The following is a 24,958-nucleotide window of genomic DNA, read 5'->3' as shown; positions in this document are numbered from 1 at the left end:
AAACATTTCTAATTACATTCAAAGGCCTACTGAAAATTTGGGAGATTATGGCCAACATCTGCAGGGCAAAATTTTACCTTTACATTAGCGGCATTAAACAGAGGATGTGACATGACCATGTGTTGCATGTGTGTGTAAAAAACCTGGCTGGAGAAAAAAGGAAGAATTATCAACTGGATTGTAGATTTATTGTCACTGAACAGAATGGAAGTGTGTTCAAACAATGATAAAATTAGCTGTTTTAATCTGGAGTTTAAGTAAAATGTTATTGTAGAGCTAATAAATATAGAGTAGTTATGTAGTAAGACAGCAGATACAAGGAGCACATGGGATCAGAAAAATTATTTAATCAGAGTAGTTAATAAAAAATACATATTTTAAAAAATATTAAGAATTAATGCAACTAAAAATGCTTATTTACAGTAATTATTGCACAATTAGGTGAAGGGGAATTTTGACATCTTAGACTTTCACAGTTGGTTTAGTCCTCCCGATACAAGGCAACAAAAGGGTAACAGCAGGAGTCTTCTGTACAAGCTGTATGCTGCATATGTGCATTTGAACACAACTTGATGACAGTGAGGCACCTATTTACAGATTTAACATTATTTGTGGAAAGTGTCCCACACAAGGTCTAATGCACTTATCTCTCTGCTTTTACATGTCTGACTGCTGAGCATTTTCCTGATCTTGCAGAGATGCTGCAGGAGAAGGCTTCGGTTGTGACGGATGAACGTATGAGCCAGGTCCAGACCGGTGGGGACACAGATCTCCTTCCAGACCAGTCACGGCTGGGCCTGTCCACAGCTCCCCCTGTTCCCAGCTCCAGTGAGCCTGACCAGGTACACATGGAGGTAGCTGACAGTAGTTTATAGACTGCTAAATAATGGAGGAAATATTTTCTTTCTTTCTCTCTTTCTTTCTTTCTTTCTTTTTCTCAGTTAAATAGGATGACAGTGTTGATGGAGATATAAACTCATTTGTTAGCAAGAGTGTAACCAGTACCGACTGTACCTAAAGACGGTCTAATGAATTCTATTTGGAATATGCTTTTAAATACCTCCATTAGAAAAATGCTGGAGTAAATTTTTAATTTAACATATAATTCAAATGATTTTACAAGCTGCTTTGCAGTGAGTTTACCTGCAAATATTATTATTAAGGCTAATATTAAGACAAATTAGAGTTTATTTGTATGGGTGCTTTGAGTTGTGTTGAGTGTAACAGTGATTTCTGCTCGGTTTCAGAACATTGAGAACATTAAGGTTGTTCTTCATGAGAGGGAGCTGTGGAAGAAGTTCCATGAGGCCGGCACCGAGATGATCATCACTAAAGCAGGGAGGTTAGTGAAGGAAAGTGTGTTACATCAGTGTGTGTGTGTGTGTGTGTGTGTGTGTGTGTGTGTGTGTGTGTGTGTGTGTGTGTGTGTGTGTGTGTGTGTGTATGTTCTAACATGGTGGTATTGCTCATCATATAATTCTATTATTAGAAACTGACTAAGCACCACACTGTAAAAAAAAAAAAAAAAAGCCTACGTGAAAGACTTACATTCAACAATACACATAATAGCGCCTGAGATTGTTTTATCATTGTGGATCTAGTAATATTATTTTTTAATTGTTAATGTTTGAAAACATAAGGAATATATTAATAATACAATGGTGATATTATGTATTTTAAGGGCTGTTTTATAGTATTTTTTTTAAATCCATCATTTTATGATGACCAAATGTTTTCTGTGTAAAATCGCAAAATCTAAAGTTACTAGTAACTATAGTCGCATAAATAAACTAAAGAAGTGTCTTAAACCTGTATTTACCTACAATACAGCATGTATTGCAGCATTAATACTAGAGTTTATGAATATTATTTAGTGATGTAGTAGCTTGAATAAGTCTTCCTGAAAGAAATCAGTTTCACTGAATTATTCATATAATTGTTAGTCACGTAGTATATTAAAAGCTGCTCATATTCTTCGGTGCAAAAAATGAAAAGTGATATTAAGTGACGGATTCGTTATACAAAATGACTACTGTACCTTCTTGCAGTCCAGTGTTCAGACAGCTAATAGTAACATATAGCAGTTATAAGTTTGTCTTTCAGGAAGAGGCAGAGAGTTCCTGCTGCAGTGGCTACATAATTGAAAACACAAATGACTGCTCGGCTTGTTGGATTTAATGCGACCCGAGGATTAGATAGTGAGGCCTTTGGACATTAACCAGAGAATGAGTACACTCTCAAATCAACCTCCGCCTGTCATTCCTCATGGGATGGTTTTTTTTCCAGTAAAAAAATGTAAAAGGTCACCACATTTTTTCTTTAATGCTACATAACCATAAGAGATGGGCTTTCCCTTGTCCAGCTGATAAGTGGGCTCTGAATCCTTAAAGCCCTTTGAAGGGCTGAGCAGTGGTGTAGCTGTGCAGCTGTGCTGGGAAACCTGTCTGGGTTTACCTGCAGTCAGTGTGCAGCAGACAGGCTGAAGGTCACTGAAAAGCTGCCATCATTCTTCAGGAGTAACAGCTCTGAAAATGAAAATGATATCAACACCAGACTGAATTATTCAGGCACGTTATGAATGATGCATGTAGAGCTGCTCGCTGTGCCATCATGGTAGAAGATATTTGGTAATGTTGTAGCAGGCAGCACGGTGTAGTCTCCCAGTAAAACACAGAAGAACACTGTATTAGATGTGGCATTTGAGATGACAAGAAAATGTATCTAACAATCTAAAGTGGGCTGAGATTGTCCTCGACTGCCTCACTTCTGAAACACATTATCTGCTGGATAGTTTGATTCAGTCAAAGCTGTGATCTCAGAGCACAACACTGACAGATTTGTCTAGTAACTGGAGTCAGATAATAAATCATGAAACAGAAGCCAAATTATTTAGGAGACTTAATTTTTCATTTAACAGACTATAACACTGTGTAGAAAAATAGAGAAGATTTTTTTTAAAGAACATAGAAGGACAAGGTAGACTCTGAGAAAAATCTGCACAAGAGAGAGGCCTTTAAAACCATGGTATGAAATGCAATTTGACATGAACAATATGAAGCATGGTGTTGATTGATTGAGTGAAATATCTAGAAAAAAAACAGGAGCCACAGTCAGCTTAGTCCTAAATAATAAAACAGGACTAAGAGCCTATAGCCTGAAAAAGCTGCTATCACGGCTGCAGACTCTTCTGCCAACAATGCTATAAAGCTGATATACATCAAGCACAATGTTTACCATCTTTGTTCAAAGTCAAATTCAAATTTATGTATAAAGCACATTTAAACAGAACAAGACTTGAACCAAAATACTGTGAAAGTGAAACAGCAAACCGTGAAACACTCCAAAACACGATACCTTGAGACAAATCTGAAAAACAAAGAACAAGAAGAAAATTTAAATTTAAAAAAAAGAATAAAAAGTGACAACACAATAACAGATGAGTCAGGCTGTCCGGCTCTATATAAATCAAATGCCAACAAGAAGAGGTGGATCTTCAGCAGGAACTTTACAGTTTCTAAAGTCTGAGCAGGTCTTACTTGAGACGACAAACTGTTCAAGAGATTAGGAGGAGCCACTGAGAAGGCTGCATCACCATCTGGTTGGCTGATCTCATTGGTCGAACCATGATGATTGAAAAGGTCTGCTAAATCTGGTGGCACCAACCATTTAGAACCTTAGAAACAAACATAAAATCTTTAAAACAAATCCTGAAACAGTCATAGAGCCATAATTTATCCTTATTCATGTTTTTTTTTCCAACAATCAATAAATAAAAGCAAAAATCACCACTACATGATGTCAACACAATAACAGAAAGGTATTCTGTATTGGCTCTTAAAATGGCTGTCCAGCACAACTATTCATCATTTTATCTTATATATTGTACAGCTGCTGAGGTCTCATCTTAGACACCTTCCTCAACCTGTAAGAACTTTTTTTGCCTTCTCTTTGGATTTGTATGACAACCTTCACAAGGGTCCATGATGTTGAGCACAGAGAGGGCTCATGCACACACCACATGTAAACAGTCTGTTTTGCATCTTGGCCAAGTCATGCCAAGAATTTAATAAGTTCCTCTGACACCGTGTTATCAGACAAAAATAATGTGCAGACTGAGCCTAGCATTGCCTGTCAGGCAGGTGGTGGCTAATGTCTGACTGAATCACTGTTATGTATAGTACATAGATGAAGCTTCCTCAGGCGTCACACTTTATGTTTCACAGTTTTGATCCTTTGTCTCATATAGCACAATATAACACTGTGTGTTTGAATGGCCAGTTTAGAGCACTGTGATGCTAGCAGCTAAGTGCTCCTCAGAGACCAACAAGCATCAGCAAGAGAACAGGTTCAGCTCTGGAGTTATTTCTGCAGGACTGCCTGTCATTTACACTTCAAATATCATCACCATCAGCAGCTCAGTGTGGAGATACACTACTGTTCAAAAGTTTGGGATCACTTAGAAATGTCCTTATTTTTGAAAGAAAAGCATTTTTTTTTCAATGAAGATAACATTAAATGAATGATAAATCCAGTCTAGTCATTGTTAATGTGGTAAATGACTATTCTAGCTGGAAACAGCTGATTTTTAATGGAATATCTCCATAGGGGTACAGAGGAACATTTCCAGCAACCATCACTCCTGTGTTCTAATGCTACATTGTGTTAGTTAATGGTGTTGAAAGGCTAATTGATGATTAGAAAACTCTTGTGTAATTATGTTAGTACATGAATGAAAGTGTGAGTTTTCATTTAAAACATAGAATTGTCTCAGTGACCCCAAACTTTTGAACCGTAGTGTAGATGGTGGTGGAATAACACTACTAAAGATTGATTTAAATTTAAAGTATGTAGTAGGAATTTCTGACCTTTTTACCTTATGATCCCTTGAAACACAGCAGGGTCTGCTTGTAACTCCATAGACTTTATGTTGACCACAGCTTATTTTGTAAGATTATTTTTTGGCTTCATTGAGCCATAAAGACGGCCCTGACAAGCAACAGCTGAGCATGTGTGTTGCATACATTAACAAGGAGGCAACCACTTCCTGTGTTTATGATCCTGGAATGTACGTTCTTTAATGATGTGCCCAGTATATCACAATAATTTAGATCCACATACACCACATATAAAACAAAATGTAATTTTTAGAACAGAATCACTACATTCAACCTTTTGGATGCCTCTGAATACTAGTTTTAGGGTCTACATAACCAATAGAGAGGATAGACTAAACTACAATAATACAGCCCACATTGTAAAAACTGAATGAAACTGTAAATAAAGATAGAGGGAGGTGATGAGTTGTGTGTGATAGAAGATGGTGTGGAAAATATGGTGTCAGGAAGGTCATAAGCAAACATGGAGCAGAACCAGCAGTAACAGTGAGGATCTACAGGGTGCTGATGTGAGCAGTGAAAACTGAGACACACATTATATGTCAGAGTGCCAGTTTAAGCTGCAGACAATCAGGATTACTTTTTCTTTGTCTGAAACCAACTAAAATTCCTCAAAACTTTGTGCTTATAGAATGTGTTTTTAGACGACTTTAAAAGTAACACCAAGAGTCCTGAAAATAGGTTTCTAATGAACCCATCAACACTGACAAATAAGGTGCTCTTCCTGTCGCACAATAAAACTGTTAGACACACCTTTAGGATCAACTAAAAGACAAATTTTGTAGATTTTTAAAAAAGATAATTTAGGCATTACAAATGTGACCTGATATTCATATTTTTTTCCATTTTTCCTTACTGATTCTACTGTTTTCTTTCTAATTGTGTTAGTAAGAAAACAGTGAAAGCAGGCAGCAATAAAATAGAAACAGTGGCTGAGACAGTCAGTGAAACTAATGTACCAGTGTAGAAGTGTATTGCAAGCTGATCAGTGAGGGATCCATCTGTGTTTCCTAAAAGGGGAGAAGGACTGGCTGTGAGGCTCCATACTGTAACACCAGTGTGGGTGCTTTGAGGATGGGCCTAGTGTGTCACAATTATTCAGATTTTCAATGAAGTTGCATCACATAAAAAACAAAGTGTTATTTTTATACCAAAATCACCACATTTAAACACTCCAGTAAATGTATTTTTGTGCATTTGTGGCTAGAGGCATGTTTTCAGCTTGGCTGTCAGTCCATCACATTCTGAGGAACATGATATATCTTGATCCCTGCAGGAAATTTCTTAAAATTTGTCACCCACTTGGACTCAACAGCCAAATTCACTGTGACCTTACAAAGCTTGATTCTGGCCATAACTCAGGAATTCTCACATACATTATGACAATATCCAACAAATGTCTGATAGGATGAAATGTTGAAGTGATGGTATTTTATATTCAAAAAGTCAAAGGTCAACTTTATTGTGACACTAATATTTTGTAAAAACACTTTTCTGGCTGGTATTAAATGGCAAAAGTCAGGAACAGGAGTAAAAACTGCATCTTGAGAGGCTGGTGAAGGCATAGAAACACAAAGTGGTGCTTCTAGTTCTATAATGTACTGGTGGTATAGGGGTTCATTTGTCCATATGAGATTTGTCTAGGTTGCACAGTGGTTAGAAATAGTAAATGTCAGAGCAATGGAAATGTAAATATCTGTCAGTGTAAATAGAGTTCAGAAATCTAATGAGATGGATAAAGCAAAAACATTGCAGATAAAAATATTTTACATGAATAAGAACTGCACAAGATTAGATGCAGTCTAATAACGCCTGCCTTCATATAACAGTATACTTCTGATAATTAAACTACAGGCTACATTAACACTGTTAATGCAACATTTATTGCAAATTAAAATCAAAAGGGGAAGTAAGAGTGAAAGTAACAGTGAAAAGAGGTGATATGACTAAACAAAAACTGCTTTTGCCCTTTGCCATGGTTTTAAAAAAGTTAGAAATCTGCTTTTGTAACATGTGAGGTAGGGGAATATGGAGGTGGCATAGAGGGGGGACAGATGCAGAACAACCAGGCCGTCACCCAGGGGATTCCACATTTCCCCAACACTCTGAGATGAAGCTAGCTCAGTCCTCTCCCAAGCAGCACCTAGCTGAGCCTCGAAGACTTGTTATGGTGAGTGTCATTGTCCAGGCGTAATCCTCCCTCTTCAAAGCACCCAGCGCAACTCTTCCCTCACTCTCCCTCTTTGTACACAGTCCGTCAAGAGAGCAGCGGCGGGTTGATAAGAGGAATCCGGCGCCCACAATAGGCCAGAGTCTCGTAGGTTGTAGCGCTTCATCATCCCCCACCCTCAACGTTTCTTTTGATCTCGCCGTGGTACTGGAGATTCCCAGAGAGGGAATGGATCACTAGAGGGCCTAAACATGTGGGATTGTTAAGAGAAACAGCTGGCAGAAACACACACACCCTGACACTGATATCACACACACACTCGCCCGCTTCCATTTCTCATGCTCCCCTTAAACTCACTCACTTAGTCACCCCACCATATGTATATGTATGCCTTCATGTTGTCTGCCTTTGAAAAACAGTTGTCCTGAGTTGCAATACACATGCACTTCAAATACATGCAGCATCTGTGGAACGGTAAGTATTACCATGTTTCATCACAAAGACCGGACTGCAGTGAAAGCCACTTCACCTATCAGCTACACATACACAATGGGGGTAAGAAAGGTGGCTGAAAGGGATAAAAATCCAGTTAATAACATTCCTGGAAAATGTCCAGTATGTCATAATTTGCTACATTTAGTCTAAAAAGATAGGTATGCTCCATAAAATCATCCATCCATCTATTATCTATACATCGCTTAATCCTCACTAGGGTAAGTGTGGGGTGCTGGAGTCTATCCCAGCTGACTTAGGGTGAAGGCAGGGGACACCCTGGACAGGTCACCAGTCTATCACAGAACTACACATAGAGACAAACAATCACATTCACATTCACACCTACAGACAATTTAGAATTACCAATTAACCTCAGCATATTTTTGGACTGTTGGAGGAAGCTGGAATACCCGTAGAAAACCCATGCATGCACAGGGAGAACATGCAAACTCCATGCAGAAAGATCCAGGGAAAGCTGGGACGCAAACCGGACAACTTCTCGCTGCAAGGCAAAAGTACTAACCACCAAGCCACTGTGCAGCCCTCTGTAAAATCAGTACAGTAAACATATAAAATGCTTGACAAATGTGACAAACTCAACTGATATCTCTAATGTCTTGATTGTGTCTCTGCTAATTTCATATAAACAAGAATTACCTTCCATTTAAAGTGGTCTCTCAGCACTTTCTGACTGCCTTTAATTTACATTTGTTTGTAATCTGTTCAAATTCAAACTGCATTGTATTGTCCTGTTCCCCTTCCAGTAAACTAGACTGAGGTACAGTAAATAATGTGAGGCAGCATGTTGGATTCAACACAGGGGTTAAAAAAAATCTTGGATAAAGGCTGCTGACTTTGCCTAAAAATGCAGTGTCCTTGCAGAACCTTTCTTTTGTCATTCAAGTAAAGCAGCAGAGGGACGGTAAATGAATATAACCTCATTCATCTTACAGGGTAGTTTTGCAATGACATTACTGTCCAACTATGTTCTAATCAATTGGCCAGTTCAGCCCTGTGTGGGGCCCCAGGGCAAACAGTTGTTGTTGGGCCCCATGATACATGTCAATGTCACCCAGAAATCAGTCATTACTCAAATTGTGTTGGCTCCTTGTTTCATGTTTTTGCTTATGTAGACAAGATTAGCAAGTAGAAGAATGTGAGAACTCATACAGAGAATAATAAGCTTTATGTAATCTGCAACTGACTAAAACCTGCGTTGTTCCTATACTTTTTGATCTGTCGATAAAGCTCATGAGATAATTCCAATTTTAACTCCATAGGATAACTACATGTAAAACTCCACCTAGTTGAGACATCACACTGTGTTCAACCAGACTTTAGTTCCTTGGTTTTGGCTGCATGTTCTAAGGCAGGTCTTAAATTGCTGACCAGTTTGTGTCCAGAACTCCTCAAAGTAGGCTTCGTCCTTACATCCTTTAAAGGTCTAAACAAGAGCTTCAACGAAATCCACAGCTAAACCTATATGAATAGGAACAGATTCTTTATTTGCATACAACACAGGTGCATTTTGATACCATCTATACACTTTTTAATGACAGTAATATGAAATCCTTGAATTGCTCCAAAACCACTGGATATATTTTCTGGTTGGTCAGAACTACTTGGGTGTTTGTATTTGAATAGGGGTGGTAGCGCTGTTCAAATGCATCTGGATTGGAACAATAGTTGTAAAAATTCTGCCAGAAAAATAGTAGTTACGGGATTATAACTTCAGTTCTGTTAGTATGTAAAATGGAAGAAGTTTGATTAAACAGTTCACACTAAATGAGCTCAAAGTAAAACTATTTCAAACTAGATTTAGAAACTGGCTTCCTCTGCAAAAGTGGGGGTCCCTTATCATAGTCTGAGGCAGTCAGAGTCATCAGTCAGTGATGGAGAGTCGAGATACATCCATTCAAATAAATATCATAGTTCAGCTGAGATATGTAAACAGTGCAGTAAGTTAAATGGAAGTCTAATGGCCTCAGTATCCTTCAAAGAAAGTGCTAGTCAGATTGTGTAGTAGGGATTGAAACCATCCCACTGCAGGTGAAATCAGTAGGCTGCCATGTCCAACCGTAAAGGTAACAATTTGAAACTGACAGTTCCACAGCCCTCCCACTGAGCTCTGCACTTGGACAGGTGTGCAGAGATGTGACTGTAGGTAAGGCTTGACCATCTCTCACACTTTCTGAGGGCCACGCTGTGACTGCTGTTGAAATGAGACTGTCCCACAGTGTTTGCTCTAATTTGCACCCAATTAAATTTATTTCATTTAAGCATTTCTTAACTGTGCTTTTGAAAATGGCTTTACGATTTCAGTTTATTAGCATAATTTGTGGATTGCATGCAGTTTTATCGGTCTGGCAGGATAGAGTCATTTCCACAGCTGAAGACTGAGCAGCAGAGGCCTCCATTAGGTCGTTATGGCTATAATATACAGATCGGAGGGCCACATGTGTTGACACAGGCCTCCATCTGCTTGTCTGTGTGGTGTGAGTGGAGCCAGAGATGAGCAGAGGTCTGTTTTGAATGTTCCTCTAAGATTAACCCGTCTTTCAGTGAGGATGATAGCGGACTGATCTCTCCTACTGATTGGATTTGAAGCCTGGGAGAGAGATTTAAATTACCTGCCCTCAATCCCCCTCCCCTCCCGCTGTCTTACGTGAGGGAGTATTTACAGTAACATGATCAGCACTATGAGCCTTTGAAGATGGGCATTTGCACCAATTGGAACCGCAAGAATGAAGACAAGGGGTTTTGATGCCTCTCCGTCCTCCCAGAAAAGCATGCGAAGCTGTCACGAATATGTCACACAGTGTTTGACCACGTTGCCATTGGCAGCACCAACAGATAAACTGCAGGCCTTTTTGACCGTAGGCTCTTAAGCAGTGACGTGCCGGCTGTCTAAACTGTTGTCCGATCCGGGGTGCCATTAAAAACCACTTAGGGCTTTATAAGGGGGCGCAGAGTCCTTTACAAAACTTCCTTTGGCACAGATGGGATGAAAAAGTTTTTGGTTTCCCAGAAGAGGTCATCAAAGGTAGCTCCCTTCATGTGTTTTATAGCCCTGACTGCTATATTAGCATATTCTGTCTTTTAGTCCTGAGGCATTTAAAAGATGAAAGATAGAGCGTGTTCCCATGCTTTTTATGGCGTTTCATGACTATGAGAGGATTTCAGTCCTCTCTCATATAAATGTCTGCAGGGAGAAAAATTATTGCTAGACCAGAAAATGTGAGATTTTGTCGGAGAGGACAACATTGAGAAAAGGTTTGTCAAACAGCTCCAGAGTCTTTAATGTGCTTAGTGTGGTTATCTGTGTAGAAGCAGGTTTCATCCACTTACTGTTCAGATAAGGTTTATTTCAGGTTTTGGAGATAGCAGCTATTCACCCTACTTGTTTCTCAGTCCCATGAACTCCATGAGACCTTGCTCATCCCAATCCCTTAAGAGCATCACCAAGCTGCAGTCAGTTAGCTAATCGGATCTTCTTTGCACTAACGGTGATGATACCACACTTGACCTACACACACACACAATTGCTTTGCAACAGCCTACAAGATCTGTGCACAATGTGTTGTTTTATCAGCTTTTGAAAATTGATGCATATAAAAAGGAATTTATTTTGAATGGATCTTGCATTTATGTAGAGTTACAAGTTTAGATCAGTGGCATTTTGATTTGAGAATAAGAACTTATGTGTTTACTGTACTGTACAGAAGGTGCTTCAGCTAACTATTCTAAAACTCAAATACAGATGGGGACTCTCGATTAAGGCCAGTTACGATGAACTGACTTGTGTAAATTTTGGACTATTCCACATTGTTTAATACCAAATGAGCATGACTAACAGTTTTACTTTACATTCTTCACCAGGAGGATGTTTCCAAGCTACAAGGTAAAAGTGACTGGGATGAACCCCAAAACCAAATACATCCTCCTGATTGACATTGTCCCAGCTGATGATCACCGCTACAAGTTCTGTGACAACAAGTGGTAAGTTTGTAAGAACAGAAATGTCAAGACCTTTGTATTCTTGACAATGGTAGTAACAAAAAGCTAGAAAAGTCAGAGAAATTTAAAAAGAGACTATTTTGGAAAGGAGAAATTATGAATTCCTCTTACAAATGATCAGTTGTTTTTTTAAGCAAAAAAAAATACACATTTACTCAGCTCAAGATGCTCCAAGGTTTCCTGCTACCTTGACTGGTGTAAAAGTTACAGAATATAGATTTGCTTTAATGTAAGAGGACTAGTGTGGTATTAATACATTTACGTACATTTACTTTATACCTGGTATTAACATGTGCTCTGTATCTGGATAAACTATCTGGATAATGCTGTCCAATCCATGGTGCTCTCATGTATACCTGGTATTACCTCGTCTGTGGCTGCAGTTTGATCTACACTCAATATGCAAATTGGTTAGGTTGGGCTGGCTGACTGAACAACATGGCATCACCCAGGAGCCCGTTCTCCAATCGTGGATTAATGTTGTAGCTGGATTGAATTGTTGAAGATTTACAATGATCCTGTATTTCTCTCTGTTCCTTCAAAGAGTTGTTGGATTGGTTGTCACTGCAACATGTCCATAAGGTCAAACCTGCGTGGAAGTAGATTGATTCAGTGTGAACAAGATTAAACAGTGCTGTTTTAGGAAATCCCTCCAACCATTTAACCCTGTGCCATTCTTATGGAAGGAACGGGGAACGATCTGTGCATTGATAACAGGAATAGTGTTTTAGGTGGAGAGACTATTGTGTGATCATCAAGATTCGTTACCATAGACTGACTGATTACTTTTAGTGAGATATCTTCAGTCAGAGGATAATTCACATATGCATACTAATTAATCAGCACCCCACATTAGGAGCCAATCTGGACAGAGTGTGATAACATTTCGTGCCACTGAACCCAAAGAATGATGTAGAACAAAGTAAAGAAATGACACCACAAAACCTGTGATAATACACCTAAGACAGAAGTTTTCTTTACTACTGCTGTATCTTGCCAGTGACTCCAAGGAAGACATCATCCTTTCTATAGTCTCTAAAATGAGGCATTTAATATTTTGGTGGATAGCCAGCTCTTCAGGTGGGGTCAAATCAGGCCCAGCTGGTCCTTCCCTAGTTTTTGTGTATTCCACTTTCTTCTTATTCACTTTAAAGGCACAGGGAACATTAATTTCTCTGTGCCCATTAGGTATTAGCTTAGTAGAAAAAGCCTATATATACATTTGATAATTTTTTATGTCTTTACTTTACCCTGTTCCAGGCCCTTGGTGTTCTGGTACATACTTTGAATACTAAGAAGCAAATGTTCAGATAAATCTGTGTGTTTTCATTACTTACTCCTTTTGGAATTTGAGTCTTCTACTCTAGTTCTTTTATTCAAGTCTTTCTGGTTTTATATTGTCCTTCATTTTGATGTTTCTGGCTGACTTTTGAGCTGTACTTGAATATTTTTTTGTATTACATTTTAACTAAGTTTGCAGTGCTGTAGTAAAAAAACACAGAAGAATCTTACCAATTCCAGTAGTCCATCATTCCTGGGTTTTTCTGATTTAATGAGATTATCTTTAGTGAAAATCATCTTTCTAAATTCTCCATTGCCTTGCTGTACTGGGAAGAAAATTTGCAACCTCCCTTTTTGTCATTCCTCCAATCACAGAGTTGCTGATAATGGTTTCCAGTATTGACATACACTCATTAGTTACAAGACTGAACCTAATACTGTTTACTGCCAAACAGATTTGACCCAACCAGTCATGGACAGCAGAGATCTGAGGATGTCCTGTGGTGTCCAGCACCAGGACATTGGCAGCAGATCCTTTAGGTCCTGTGGGTTGTGAGCTGTGATCTCCATGAACTAGAACACTGTGGTTCCTCAAGTCATTACTGGGCAGTTTTTGCTGTGCAGCAGTGTGCATTGTCCTGCTGGGTGAGCCACTGCCATCAAGTTCAATGACATAGCAGGGTATGTGCTATGTGTCAAAGTAACATCCACGGAAGATGTCAGGCCCCAGGGATTCCCAGCAGAGCAGGGCACTGCAAGGTAATGAGATGATCAATGCTATTCACTTCACCCTCTGGTGGTTCTTATGTTGTGACTGATCACTGTACATATTCTCCTCAAGAGAATGCAGTAATCTTGGATGATTGAATCCAACTATTCTAATCAAAGTCTCTCGTGGGTTCAAAGATCTATGAAGAACAGACCTCTGGTCAAGGGAAGCATTTGCTGTATGGACTCTGAGGTACATTAGTTTAAAACATGACAATTCCTGAATTAAAAAAGAATAAAACTCAAAGTGAAAGCAATTAAATAAAATCTAATTTTCCTCAATAACAAAAAGATTAACATTTTTTCTTTTTTTAGAAACTAGTCAGTAGCCATGCTGAAAAACTCCTTCCATTGCCAGGCTAATGTTTCTGCTGCTATTGGTAGCTTTTGTTGAACTTGCTTGAGTCAGCTGGAAGAAGTGGACTTAGGTGGTTCTGCAACTTGTGGGACTAAACGAGGTGTAAACCTGGGTTCCCAACAGGTTAATCCAGTCCTGGCCATGGCCATAGTTTGTAAACCCACACGTCACTACAAGCCCAAATCATCTCAAATATACTTGGTTCCCTTCTAGTCTCCATGAGACAGAGGGATGGAGTGTCATTATGTACTTGCCCTTCCGGTCATGCGCATATTGAGTAAATAATATTTTTTAAAAGAAGCACTCCTCAGATAACTATTGTTCACTGAATTCACCAAAGAGGCATAACTTTTCTAAAATCCTATGAAATCCACATCTAATCCCAGAGAAAGAAAAAGAAGCGAGGGAAGAACACAGCTGCCACGGAAAATCAGGGCTGACCTAACCTTCCAAAGTTATATATACACTACTGTTCAAAAGTTTGGGGTCACCCAGACAATTTCATGTTTTCCATGAAAATTCACATTTTTATTCATGTGCTAACATAAATGCACAAGAGTTTTCTAATCATCAATTAGCCTTTCAACACCATTAGCTAACGCAATGTAGCATTAGAACACAGGAGTGATGGTTGCTGGAAATGTTCCTCTGTACCTCTATGGAGATATTTCATTAAAAATCAGCTGTTTCCAGCTAGAATAGTCATTTACCACATTAACAATGTCTGGACTGTATTTCTGATTTATTTAATGTTATGATCCGATAGTTCACTCTTGCTGCAAATCTACACTGGCAACAGATCCCTACTCTACAGCACTGGCAAAATGCTGGAAAAGAAAAAAGACAAGAAAAGAAAAGAAAAGAAAAAGCTCCTGTATTGGACTTAACTGTAACTGGAAGCGATGACATTACAATCCTACTTCCATCAACAGAACCTAAGAGCAGGAATTGCCTTCCAACTAAGCGAGGACAAAGGGGTTTTGCCAGGAAAAGCTGAAAAAAAGCAAAAACTCACGCAGACCAGTTATTTTACAGCCATTTGTTTCTGATCTTGTGGCATGGATTGAAGTTGGTGGGTTCTGGCGTTCTTCAGCGACACCTTGGACTCGGATAATTAGTAATGATGTTTTAGCAGAGACCAGTGCCTTTTAGTCTAAGAGATTTAATGCTGTGAGGGTTCAGAGCAGTGGTGTGCAACTATGTTATGGTAAGGGAGGCCTGGCATATTCCCTGAAAATTTGAGTTGAACGAGCTTTTTAAAGCAGTAACATACATTGTCAAATCTGTAATTTCTTTGTTCGCCTCAGTTTGGGTCTTCACATTTCTCTGAATCTGCTTTTAGGATGGTGGCTGGTAAGGCTGAGCCAGCAATGCCAGGCAGACTCTATGTGCACCCTGACTCCCCCGCCACAGGAGCTCACTGGATGAGGCAGCTGGTATCATTTCAGAAGCTGAAGCTAACAAACAATCACCTGGATCCTTTTGGGCATGTGAGTACCTACAGAGAATGTTACTTCTTTAAAGACAGCCCTTTATTTTACAGTGTCATAGCATTTCTTGTCCCAGTGGATTATGCTATAACGCAATGTTGAGAAATTTTGCTACGTTTTTACACTTTAGCAGTTAAATTTAAGAGTAAAATGTTTACTTGATTGGAATGAATTACTATATCCACATATCTTTTTAGTACATCTGGTGACTATTACCCACAATAGGATTCATGGAGAAAACTACTAAAAGAAAACCACTGCTGCAAAAAGGAAATAAAATTTTTTTTTAAAGTATTCAGGAAGACCTTAAGCCATCTGAGTCAGGTCCAACAGCAAGCACAGCTGAGGGAAAAAACATCAGTTTAAGTCAAGAAAAAGACCAGAACAAATCAAATCGTATTCAGGATAACAGTCTTTTCAAGTTTACAAATGATGAGTTAAGTTTGGCTAATCTCCCCTGTATAATACACTTCAAAAGCTAGTCAACAGAACTGTGGTGCACAATCAGGTTTCTACAGGTCAAGTCTTTAAGATTGTATCATATCAGGCTAAATAAAAACCATATCCTTAAGGCAGTTTGTTAAGTTTAGCTTTGCATGCTTGGGACAAATCTCCAAATACTCCAATATACTACAACAATGTCATGACTTAGAGGAACTCTGTTGTGACAGAAATCTCACCCAGTGTCACATACATGGCAGTGAGAAGCAACCATCTATGAAACATTCAACTGATGTGAAATGTCTGCTTGATAGATATGCGAACAGGGAGATCATGAAGCAGTTTCTCACAGGCAGATTCCTGATAGAAGGAAGTGAAGGAGTATGTAAGACAGAGAGGGAGGTTGGAGAGACAGAGCGAGGAGGCAGCGGCTGCAGAGGGAGGTGAAGAGTGTGACTGTGGCAGTGCTCCCCAGGGGGACTCTGGGATAGCTTGTCCGAAGCCATCCCATCAATGGGCGGGCTCATTAGGTTCATAACCTCTCAGATCAGTGGCGGGGCCTGCTGTCAGATTGAGTTGAGTGCCTGGCCAGTGATAAGGGCGAGTAATGAGGACAGAGCAAGTTAGAGGCCAGGCAGGGCCCAGATGACGCCCAGACCAGGAGGTGTGCAGCAACACAGTGCCTCTATAAGTGGAGTGAAGGAACTCTCATTCACTGCTAATTATGCTATTTCCAGTATTTGTAAAAATGACAAATTTAACCATAGATTTCACTCCTCTTCTTCGTTGGTACTGCCACGTATGTGAGAGTGGCGACTATTAAAGAGTTCAATTTTAAGAAAGACATTTTTCCTGTATTGGGAAATCATAAGATGACATTGTTTTAAATGCAAGTCCAGCACCTAATTAGAGTGTCTTTAGGAGTCAACATCATCTGAAGGATGGAGAATGTGTTGTGCACAGAGTGTAGTAATTGTGGATTTGCAGGCTGTAGAATCTGTGTTCCATGGTGAATAGTGTATGACTACACCCTCCTTTCCAAAGATCTTTCAAATCTAAATCCATGACAATCATTCTTCTCTGCATTGCACATCACCATCCTGTCTCAACAGTGGACATGTTCAGCATGAGCAATATGGACTATCTGCTTTTTATTGATAACAAACAGATGTTAGCAATCTGGACTAGATTTACTACTGTCAGCCAAGAGATGTTCAGAGGAATTTACACTTCAGTTAGGCTGACTGTTTTACAGTATCTTCATTGCAAAGGCAACCTGGAGTTAATGACCATTAACCCTGTCCTAACATCAGATGCTCATGCAGTTTCACCATTCAGCTAAGCATCCAAACAATGATGCTGATATTGCACGAGACCACCCTTCACTACTTACACTAAGACAGGAAGTATTACTGTGGAAGGGAACGGTTGAAGGCCAGCAAAGGACTGGAGTTTACATCATATCACAGACCTTCAATTGCCAATAATCTTGTTATTAACTGTAACTTTAATTCCTGAACAGGTGATAGGCTTCAGTTATTGCGTGCAATGCTAATAAAAATACTCATTGCCCTGTAAGGACTCATCCCAATCACATACCAGCTAAAGCAAGTGATCAGGCCTGCATGTTTTTATATCAGCAGACATGAAAGCAGATCCTTTCTTTAGCTCTTCACTGATCTAAGGAAGGCTTCCCTGATCACTGCATTCAGACTATCACCCAAGAGTCTCCAGTATCACCCTCAGACAGCAGCCAGACAGCAGAGCAGACAAAGGTCATCAGAGAGCCTCCAGTGAAGCAGCCAATAGATTATCTCTCTCTACAGCTTTCCTCAGCAACAGGAGCATGTGAGTGAAGGGCCATTCAAGTGCTCAACCTGAGCCTAGCTCCTCGTGCCCTCTCCAACCTTTGCCTCTCTTTGGGAGCCCCCTGGAGGAGAAGGCTCCTCAGGAGAGTGTCTGGCAAATGAGGAGAGGAGCCGAGGTGCAAAACTTGATGCTTATCGGTCCTGACAGAGCTGGACTAGTGGTGACCCTGCCCTACTGTTGCTAACGCTTCGCTGGGCACAGCACTGGGCTGTGCTGAGCAGAGTGATTCTAGTGAGTCAACCTGTAGCCACCCAACAACCTAAACACAACGCACACTCAACACATGCCACCTGCTATACTGATACACAACATTACAAATGCAGTGTGATAGAGAAGAAAGATGCAGAGAAAGTGCTTAACAGCATGAAAGGTTCAGAATATAAGGTACTGTAACTGACATGGATAATGCGTAGATAATTCATTCACCAAGCAACCTGCTTGGCAAAAGCCATAAACACGCTGAATAAAAATGTATTGTAAATGGTTTGATCTAATGGTTTGATTTTAAGGCCCTAGACTGGTCCTGAATTTAGTGGGTTCTAAACTGGTAAGGGGCCAGTCTGTGGTTCTATGATCCATGTGATTAAATTTGTTGAAGGTAAAATTAGAAGGAATGTATTTGTTCTAAAATACAGTATGCTACTTTTATCAAGCGCTGATGTGAGGCACCTCGCAGGAAATTGAGGGTTATAAAAAAGAGGAAAATGATTTTGAAAGATGCAATCTTTAGCGCAACATGTGCTTCATTATTATGTACTATGGAACTGGGCTTTTTTAAGGCAGACATTTTCATTGTGAAATCAGGAGAAGACCAGAGGCAATTATTGACACTAATGATGTCCACATTCTATTTAAGTGTTCCAAGTCCCTGCTATTATGTATGTCGGCTTACAGAGACACTCAAAAGGAACTGAGTCACCATTAATGTTGGTGATTTCAGTGGTGCTTTAGCTGCCATTGGAGGTCAATACTAAATACTAGATACTAATGCTTGGTCTCTGAGTGGTCTGTTAATGGATGCTGTTTTGTCACAATTTAATATACAAAGGAAATGGAGGAGCCAGTCACAGCTGCAAAGATGTTAGATGTGAAAAAGGTTCATCGATGTCTGTTCCTGCATCATTTTTGTCAGTACAAATAACAAAGCCAATTATCTTTTTATAGTAGCTGTTATGATAGCACATCCAGTAAAAACTACATCTCTCTTTGTCTTAGACCCCCCACAGCATCAGAGTCACAGCTGCAACTAATACAGTAATTATGGGTATTTTTAGTTGTGTCACTTAGCAAGCATGGACAATAATGCTGCCTATTGTTACTGTTTGCTCATCATCTTAGGCTTAAGCATTGGCAATGGGTAAGCCAACTTCTTCTCATTATGAGTTTTACTAGCAGTGGCTGTGTTTTCCAATGAGCAACAAGAAAGCATTGTTCAAGCTGTGCTTGCACTACACAAACAGATATTGTGTAGTCTATTAGCATATGTAATGACTTTTTCCACGTTATTCCAATTGGGAGTTGTGTTGTTAATGATCTGACATGAAGATCTTCTGCATATCTTGAGTCACTACCTCATTCCAGAACTGCTACAGAACAAAGGGCCAATAAGACTACCAGTGTCATACAGATAGAATTGCAGCATAGACATAACAAGCTCAAAATCCAAATTGATGAATGCATTCCACAGTAAATGAATATCTACATATTTTAGACATTCTAATAATTAAAAAATTTTCAAAAAGCCATAGCCATTCCAATAAAACTAAGTCAGTCCAATGCAAACTTTGCAGGTTGTGTGAATTAATGGTTCAGTAACTGGTCCGTTATGCTGATTTACTATCCATGAGTATTACAAGGCCGAACAATAGGACCCACTGACTATGCCAATGTGGTCTTTAAAAAACATTTACAGATTTTTTTAGACTCTCCGAAGATGATGTACATAATTTTGCGACTGTGGGATTTACAGGGTTAAAGGTAGAGTATGCAATTCTTATCCAATACAGTTCTTGTAACAGTCAGTTTATACCTTCTCAGTCTGCTGGGGGACTGAAAACATGTTTGCATCTCCAGTGTACCATTTCACAGTGGCAGCGCTCAATAAGTTTGAAATGAAATGTGGTGTCCTTTCTCCCCCTTCCTAGATCATTCTGAACTCTATGCACAAGTACCAGCCCAGACTACACATAGTCAAAGCTGACGAAAACAACGCCTTCGGATCCAAGAACACTGCCTACTGCACTCATGTCTTTCATGAGACAGCCTTCATCTCTGTAACCTCTTATCAAAACCACAAGGTACATCAGTTATATCAGTACAGTATATACTAGAGATCTGTAAAAACTGGTCCAAAGGTCCAATCATGTTTAACTAAGTTGGAGAGTTTAAAGGGTATTATGTGCTTCTAGTTGTAGATGAATGAAATTCAACCATTTAAATGGTAACAAGGAGTGCATGGGTGACTTAACCATTTCCGTCCACTAGAACAAAGACCGGAATGCTGAAAACAGTGTTTCTTCAATTGCTTTATCTATGGATTGATTTATGCAAATAAACAGAATAAGCGCTCCAATGAAATACAATTTTCCTAGATCACTCAGCTGAAGATAGAAAACAATCCCTTTGCCAAAGGATTCCGAGGCAGTGAAGAAGGAGATCTGCGTGTTTCAAGATTACAGGGGTATGTTGACACAAAAAGGAACCAGGACAGTCAAACTATTCGTCAGAGGGTTGTTTCTGTGTGTGGATTTAAAAATCTACCAAGTCTCTATGAAAGACTGTGATGGAGTGTACGTGTATGCATGGCAAACTGATTATTTTTCTGTTTTGTCGCTGTTGCTCATGTACAGGAAAGAATATCCAGTCATTTCAAAAAACATGGTTCGCCAGAGGCTTATTTCCACACACAGTCACCTGTCAGGAAAACTTGGAGCAGGAGTTCTAACAGGACACCCTCAAGTCCTTTCCTCTTATCAGTATGAGACTGGGGTTCCTACGTCGAACTCAGACTCCCAAGATCCTATCTCAAACCACTTCTCTCAGAGTAGAGATCCCAGCCTTCTGTACCACTGCTTCAAACACAGAGGTATGGTTTTAGTCATTGTTCAGCAGTCATACAGAATTATAGAGAATGCAACATACACAATAAATGCTTTTTTTTTTGTTTTATCACTTTACAGACAATGCCCGGCACTTGGAGCTTGGATGTAAGCGACCATATCTGGAGACATCGTCTGCAGTCTCAGACGAGCATTACTTTCGTTCGCCTCCCTCTTACGAGTCGCCCTTACTGTCTCATCCGTACTGCACCGAGGCCATAACCTCTAGAGAGGCTTGTATGTATGGTAGCATGGAAACAGAGTCTGGATCTGGGGCAGGGGACACAGATGACCTGACCAACGCCCCTTCAATTAATTGCAACATGTGGGCTACAATGCAGCCCTACCCTCGCTATAGTGTGGAAGGCGTCCCGTACCAGTCCTTCACTGCTCACTTCACCAATGCTGCCACGGTTGCGCCTGTGGTGCCACATCCCACATCATCAATGGTGTCCCGACCGCAGGCCGACATAGGGGTCTACAATTCAGCTACTGTCCAGCGAGGTCTGCCCATCATACCACCATCATCCTCCTCTTCTTCATGCTCTCCAGGTGCTCCAGGATCCAGAGATAGGTCAGGCCATCCACCTCTGTACCACAAGAAGCCAGGGTCACCGCTCCGGCCTCACAGAGATTTCTCAGCCTATTCCACACAAGGCACTATATCTATCCGGGATCCATCCTATCAGTACCAAGTAGGGCTGAGTAACGCAGGGAGTCACTGGACTGACAGCTAATGAGGGCCACTGAAGAAACCAGTTTTGTCCAACCTTGAAATTATTCAAGGATTTCAGAATCCCACAGTGGGCTGAAAATGCCAAGCAATGGTAATGAACTAGAGCCATGGTCACTGCCAAACTGCACTCTAAACCATTTACATCCATGATCCCTTCCTGAATCACTATTCCACTATTCCTGGTAAACAGTGGCCGACCTTCTCTTTACTTATGCAGCTGTGTAGCATATGTACTGTAGGCTGTTTCACTTACACTCATATGCAGATCATGGGTTTTGACTAGGACTTGAAGTGCATCAGGGGGAACATTAGGCTTAAGGGCACAAGCAGCATTGAAGTTTTTTGTCTTGTAACAACTATACAGTTAATGATAGCCAGCTAACCTGAAATAACAATGACGAAAACAATGAGCGGGAGAACAAAGCATAATAGATAAGGGAAAGTAGCAGCTGCTGAGCTTGCTCTGATGGGGCCATACAGTACGATTTAGATACTGGACAGGGACAACAGAGCACCCCCCGACCCCTTCACTCAGCAATCAAGCAACATATTGACAACACTCCCTTTTAGTGCTGTAATACTACTCAACAGAGAGCCATGCTGTTGCTTGCTGGTACTGTGATTGATACTGCATTTCAGAAACACCGGCAACATCCACCTGTAAGCTATGATTCTACGTTCTCCATCCATCCATTATCGACACACCGCTCAATCCTTATTAAGCTTGCAGGGGGGGCTGGAGTCTCTCCCAGTTGACTTAGGGTGAAGGCAGGGGACACCCTGGACAGGTCACCAGTCCATCACAGGGCTACATATAGAGACAAACAATCACACTCACATTCACACCTACAGACAATTTAGAATCACCAATTAACCTCAGCATGTTTTTGAACTGTGGGAGGAAGCTGGAGTACCTGGAGAAAACCCACGTATGCACAAAGAGAACATGCAAACTCCATGCAGAAAGATCCCAGGAAGGCCAGAACATGAATCGGGGATCTTGTAGCTGCAAGGCGAAAGTGCTAACCACCAAGCCACTGTGCAGCCCCAGTCTACGTTCTTGTAGAAGGGAATTCATTGTCATCACTTGAATTCAGTGCCACAACACCAAACATCACTGTATGTATACGAAGGTCCATTCCATGTGAGGGGACTGACTAAAATAAACACATTAAGTGGGTTGGTGAGTATTTCCAGCAGCCAGATGGTATATGTAGAACTGGCTCGAAACTATAGTGACAGTGTTTGTGGTAATGTGAGAATATGTTATCCTGAACAACGGTTGTGGCTCATTGTTGAGAAGGATCAGTCCATTGCTGGTTTTTGGTCTTTTAATTTGTTGTCATTAGGGCGTTTTCCACTCTAGGAACTTTTACATGTTCAATATCCTCTCCATCATCGCCATCAAAAGTGTAAAATTCAGTTTCAGTATGTAGTGGAAAGTTGCTTAAGAAGAAAAATATAAAGTCATATAAAGTCTTTAAATGGGAGAGGACAGCTTTGATGTTGAAAAGTTCTAAAAACTAAGCTCCCTGTAGACTTGATTATTCACGTGCCAACATGAGATTTGCTAGATTTGAACACACGGGATGAAAGTGCACTGAGACAGTCTCTCTTAATGATGTACATGCAGAGTAATTAAATGAGTGAAAGGTGCACAACAAAACCACCCATCGTGAGAGTTGTAAATATATAGGTCTTATCCAAATACTTCCTACAAGTCTGTGCCTGTTGCGTGACACTAGCACTCATCTGGAGAAAACACCATGTTGAGAGTGTAAAACTGAGACACATACTGTGGTTGGTCGTCAAAACTTGGCTCCAAACTTATGACTCCAAACAACATTGTAGTGAAACGGGACAGCAAAGGACTCTCAGGCAGAACCAGATGGGAGCTTAAAGAACTGTTCTTAAGCCAGGGTGAGTACCGGAAAAGAGAGCTGCACACAAATCCCACTCCCAAATGACTTACTTGGAAAAAATCCTTGCAGGACTGCAAACACAGAACAGCCCGAGCAGACAGGAAAGCTGAAAGAGAAGGCTCTCAGTAGCATTACACACAGTAGAGTTAGAACGACTCAACAAAAGATTTTGTGTTGGATTTGATGGTGATCCTTCATGCATTTGTGTATTGTCCCTCTATTTCATGTAAATTCAATTTAACATTTTTGAATATATTGAGATTTTTGCACACCTGACAAATAAACATTTTCATGCTGAACCGTTTGTTATATTTAATCCAAGAGTATAACACTTTAAAGAAATTATATTATATTATATTATATTATATTATATTATATTATATTATATTATATTATATTATATTATATTATATTATATTATATTATATTATATGTGAAGTATGTCATCACAGTCTGAACAAGCACTTGGTCAGTTTGAGCTGTTTTTCCACCCTGGTATCTCTTGGGATTCTGTTCATATAGGATGATTCCACAGCTCAGGATTTATGTCCAATGCTAATGTTACGTGCTAGCGCAGTCTGTGGTGAGCCCTATAAAGACTCCCCCTAAATTAACTAAATATTTTAGCTGCCTACGTTTAACAATAATTTATTGTCAATAACCATGATCCTTCCTTAACCTAAAGATTCACTGTGCAAACATAGAAAGTGTTTCTGAAAAACATTGGCACTGGACATGATTCATGGTTGTGTAGATTCATCCAGTGTGGACATTTTTTTCTGGCGGTAGGCTTGGGTTTTTATTGATGTACAAGAGAATATCCTGACAATCTGCATGGAGAGATTAGCAGTTTTTCTTGCTTGCATGCAACCATACAGTACAGAAATCCCAAAGAAAAATGGTAATGATTTTATATACCAGTCAAAATCCTCTAATTCTTGAACAACAAATCCTCTACAAATCATACTGTTCAACATTACATCAATGTTTTTAATGAGGCAATAAATCAAATAAATTCAGCTTGGTGAGCTAAACTGAGATTTATATGACTTTGGAAAAAAGTTTACACAATAGACAGTATACTGTATGTTTGCCTGGAGATTGTATGGAAATAGTCAGAGACCTGTCAATCCTGTCATTTAAATGCAAACCTTATCCCGGCACAAACTTTGAAAAAAAAAAGCTAATAAGCATTGGATGTTTTATAGCATATAGGTTCCACTTAATTAATTTAAATTCAAAAATGTTTTTGGTGTCTTTCAGATGCACAAGAGGTCCATGAATTCTCACTGAAGTAATTTCTCTATTACTGAACTGATTTCACTCTATGACACCATCTGGGATCAGGAGGCACCATGATGTCTGACAGAATCAAAAAGATACTCTTATAATTCACTCACATAACAGTCAGTAAATGT

At 39.8% G+C, this 24,958-nt stretch overlaps 1 protein-coding gene across 3 annotated transcripts in view; it reads left to right on the top strand.

Annotated features, from left to right (window-relative positions):
- The window catches only part of tbx4 (T-box transcription factor 4), a 29,668-nt gene extending 5,829 nt beyond the window's left edge, over nt 1-23,839 (top strand). For 2 of the 3 annotated variants that reach the window (XM_035956843.2, XM_035956842.2), the window contains exons 2-9: nt 697-854; nt 1,248-1,342; nt 11,440-11,559; nt 15,327-15,474; nt 19,929-20,081; nt 20,376-20,464; nt 20,634-20,869; nt 20,964-23,839. In XM_035956843.2, the coding sequence (XP_035812736.1) occupies nt 699-854; nt 1,248-1,342; nt 11,440-11,559; nt 15,327-15,474; nt 19,929-20,081; nt 20,376-20,464; nt 20,634-20,869; nt 20,964-21,619 (1,653 nt within the window). In that variant the 5' untranslated portion in view covers nt 697-698 and the 3' untranslated portion in view covers nt 21,620-23,839. The remainder of the gene's footprint in view (nt 1-696; nt 855-1,247; nt 1,343-11,439; nt 11,560-15,326; nt 15,475-19,928; nt 20,082-20,375; nt 20,465-20,633; nt 20,870-20,963) is intronic. The other variant, XM_023289336.3, reaches the window with a different exon arrangement.
- The last annotated feature ends 1,119 nt before the right edge of the window (nt 23,840-24,958 follow it).

Source organism: Amphiprion ocellaris, chromosome 7 (assembly GCF_022539595.1).
Source record: "Amphiprion ocellaris isolate individual 3 ecotype Okinawa chromosome 7, ASM2253959v1, whole genome shotgun sequence".
Lineage (NCBI taxonomy): Eukaryota > Metazoa > Chordata > Actinopteri > Pomacentridae > Amphiprion > Amphiprion ocellaris.
The sequence above is the reverse complement of the archived record's forward strand: the minus strand, read 5'-3'. Positions and strand labels throughout refer to the sequence as shown.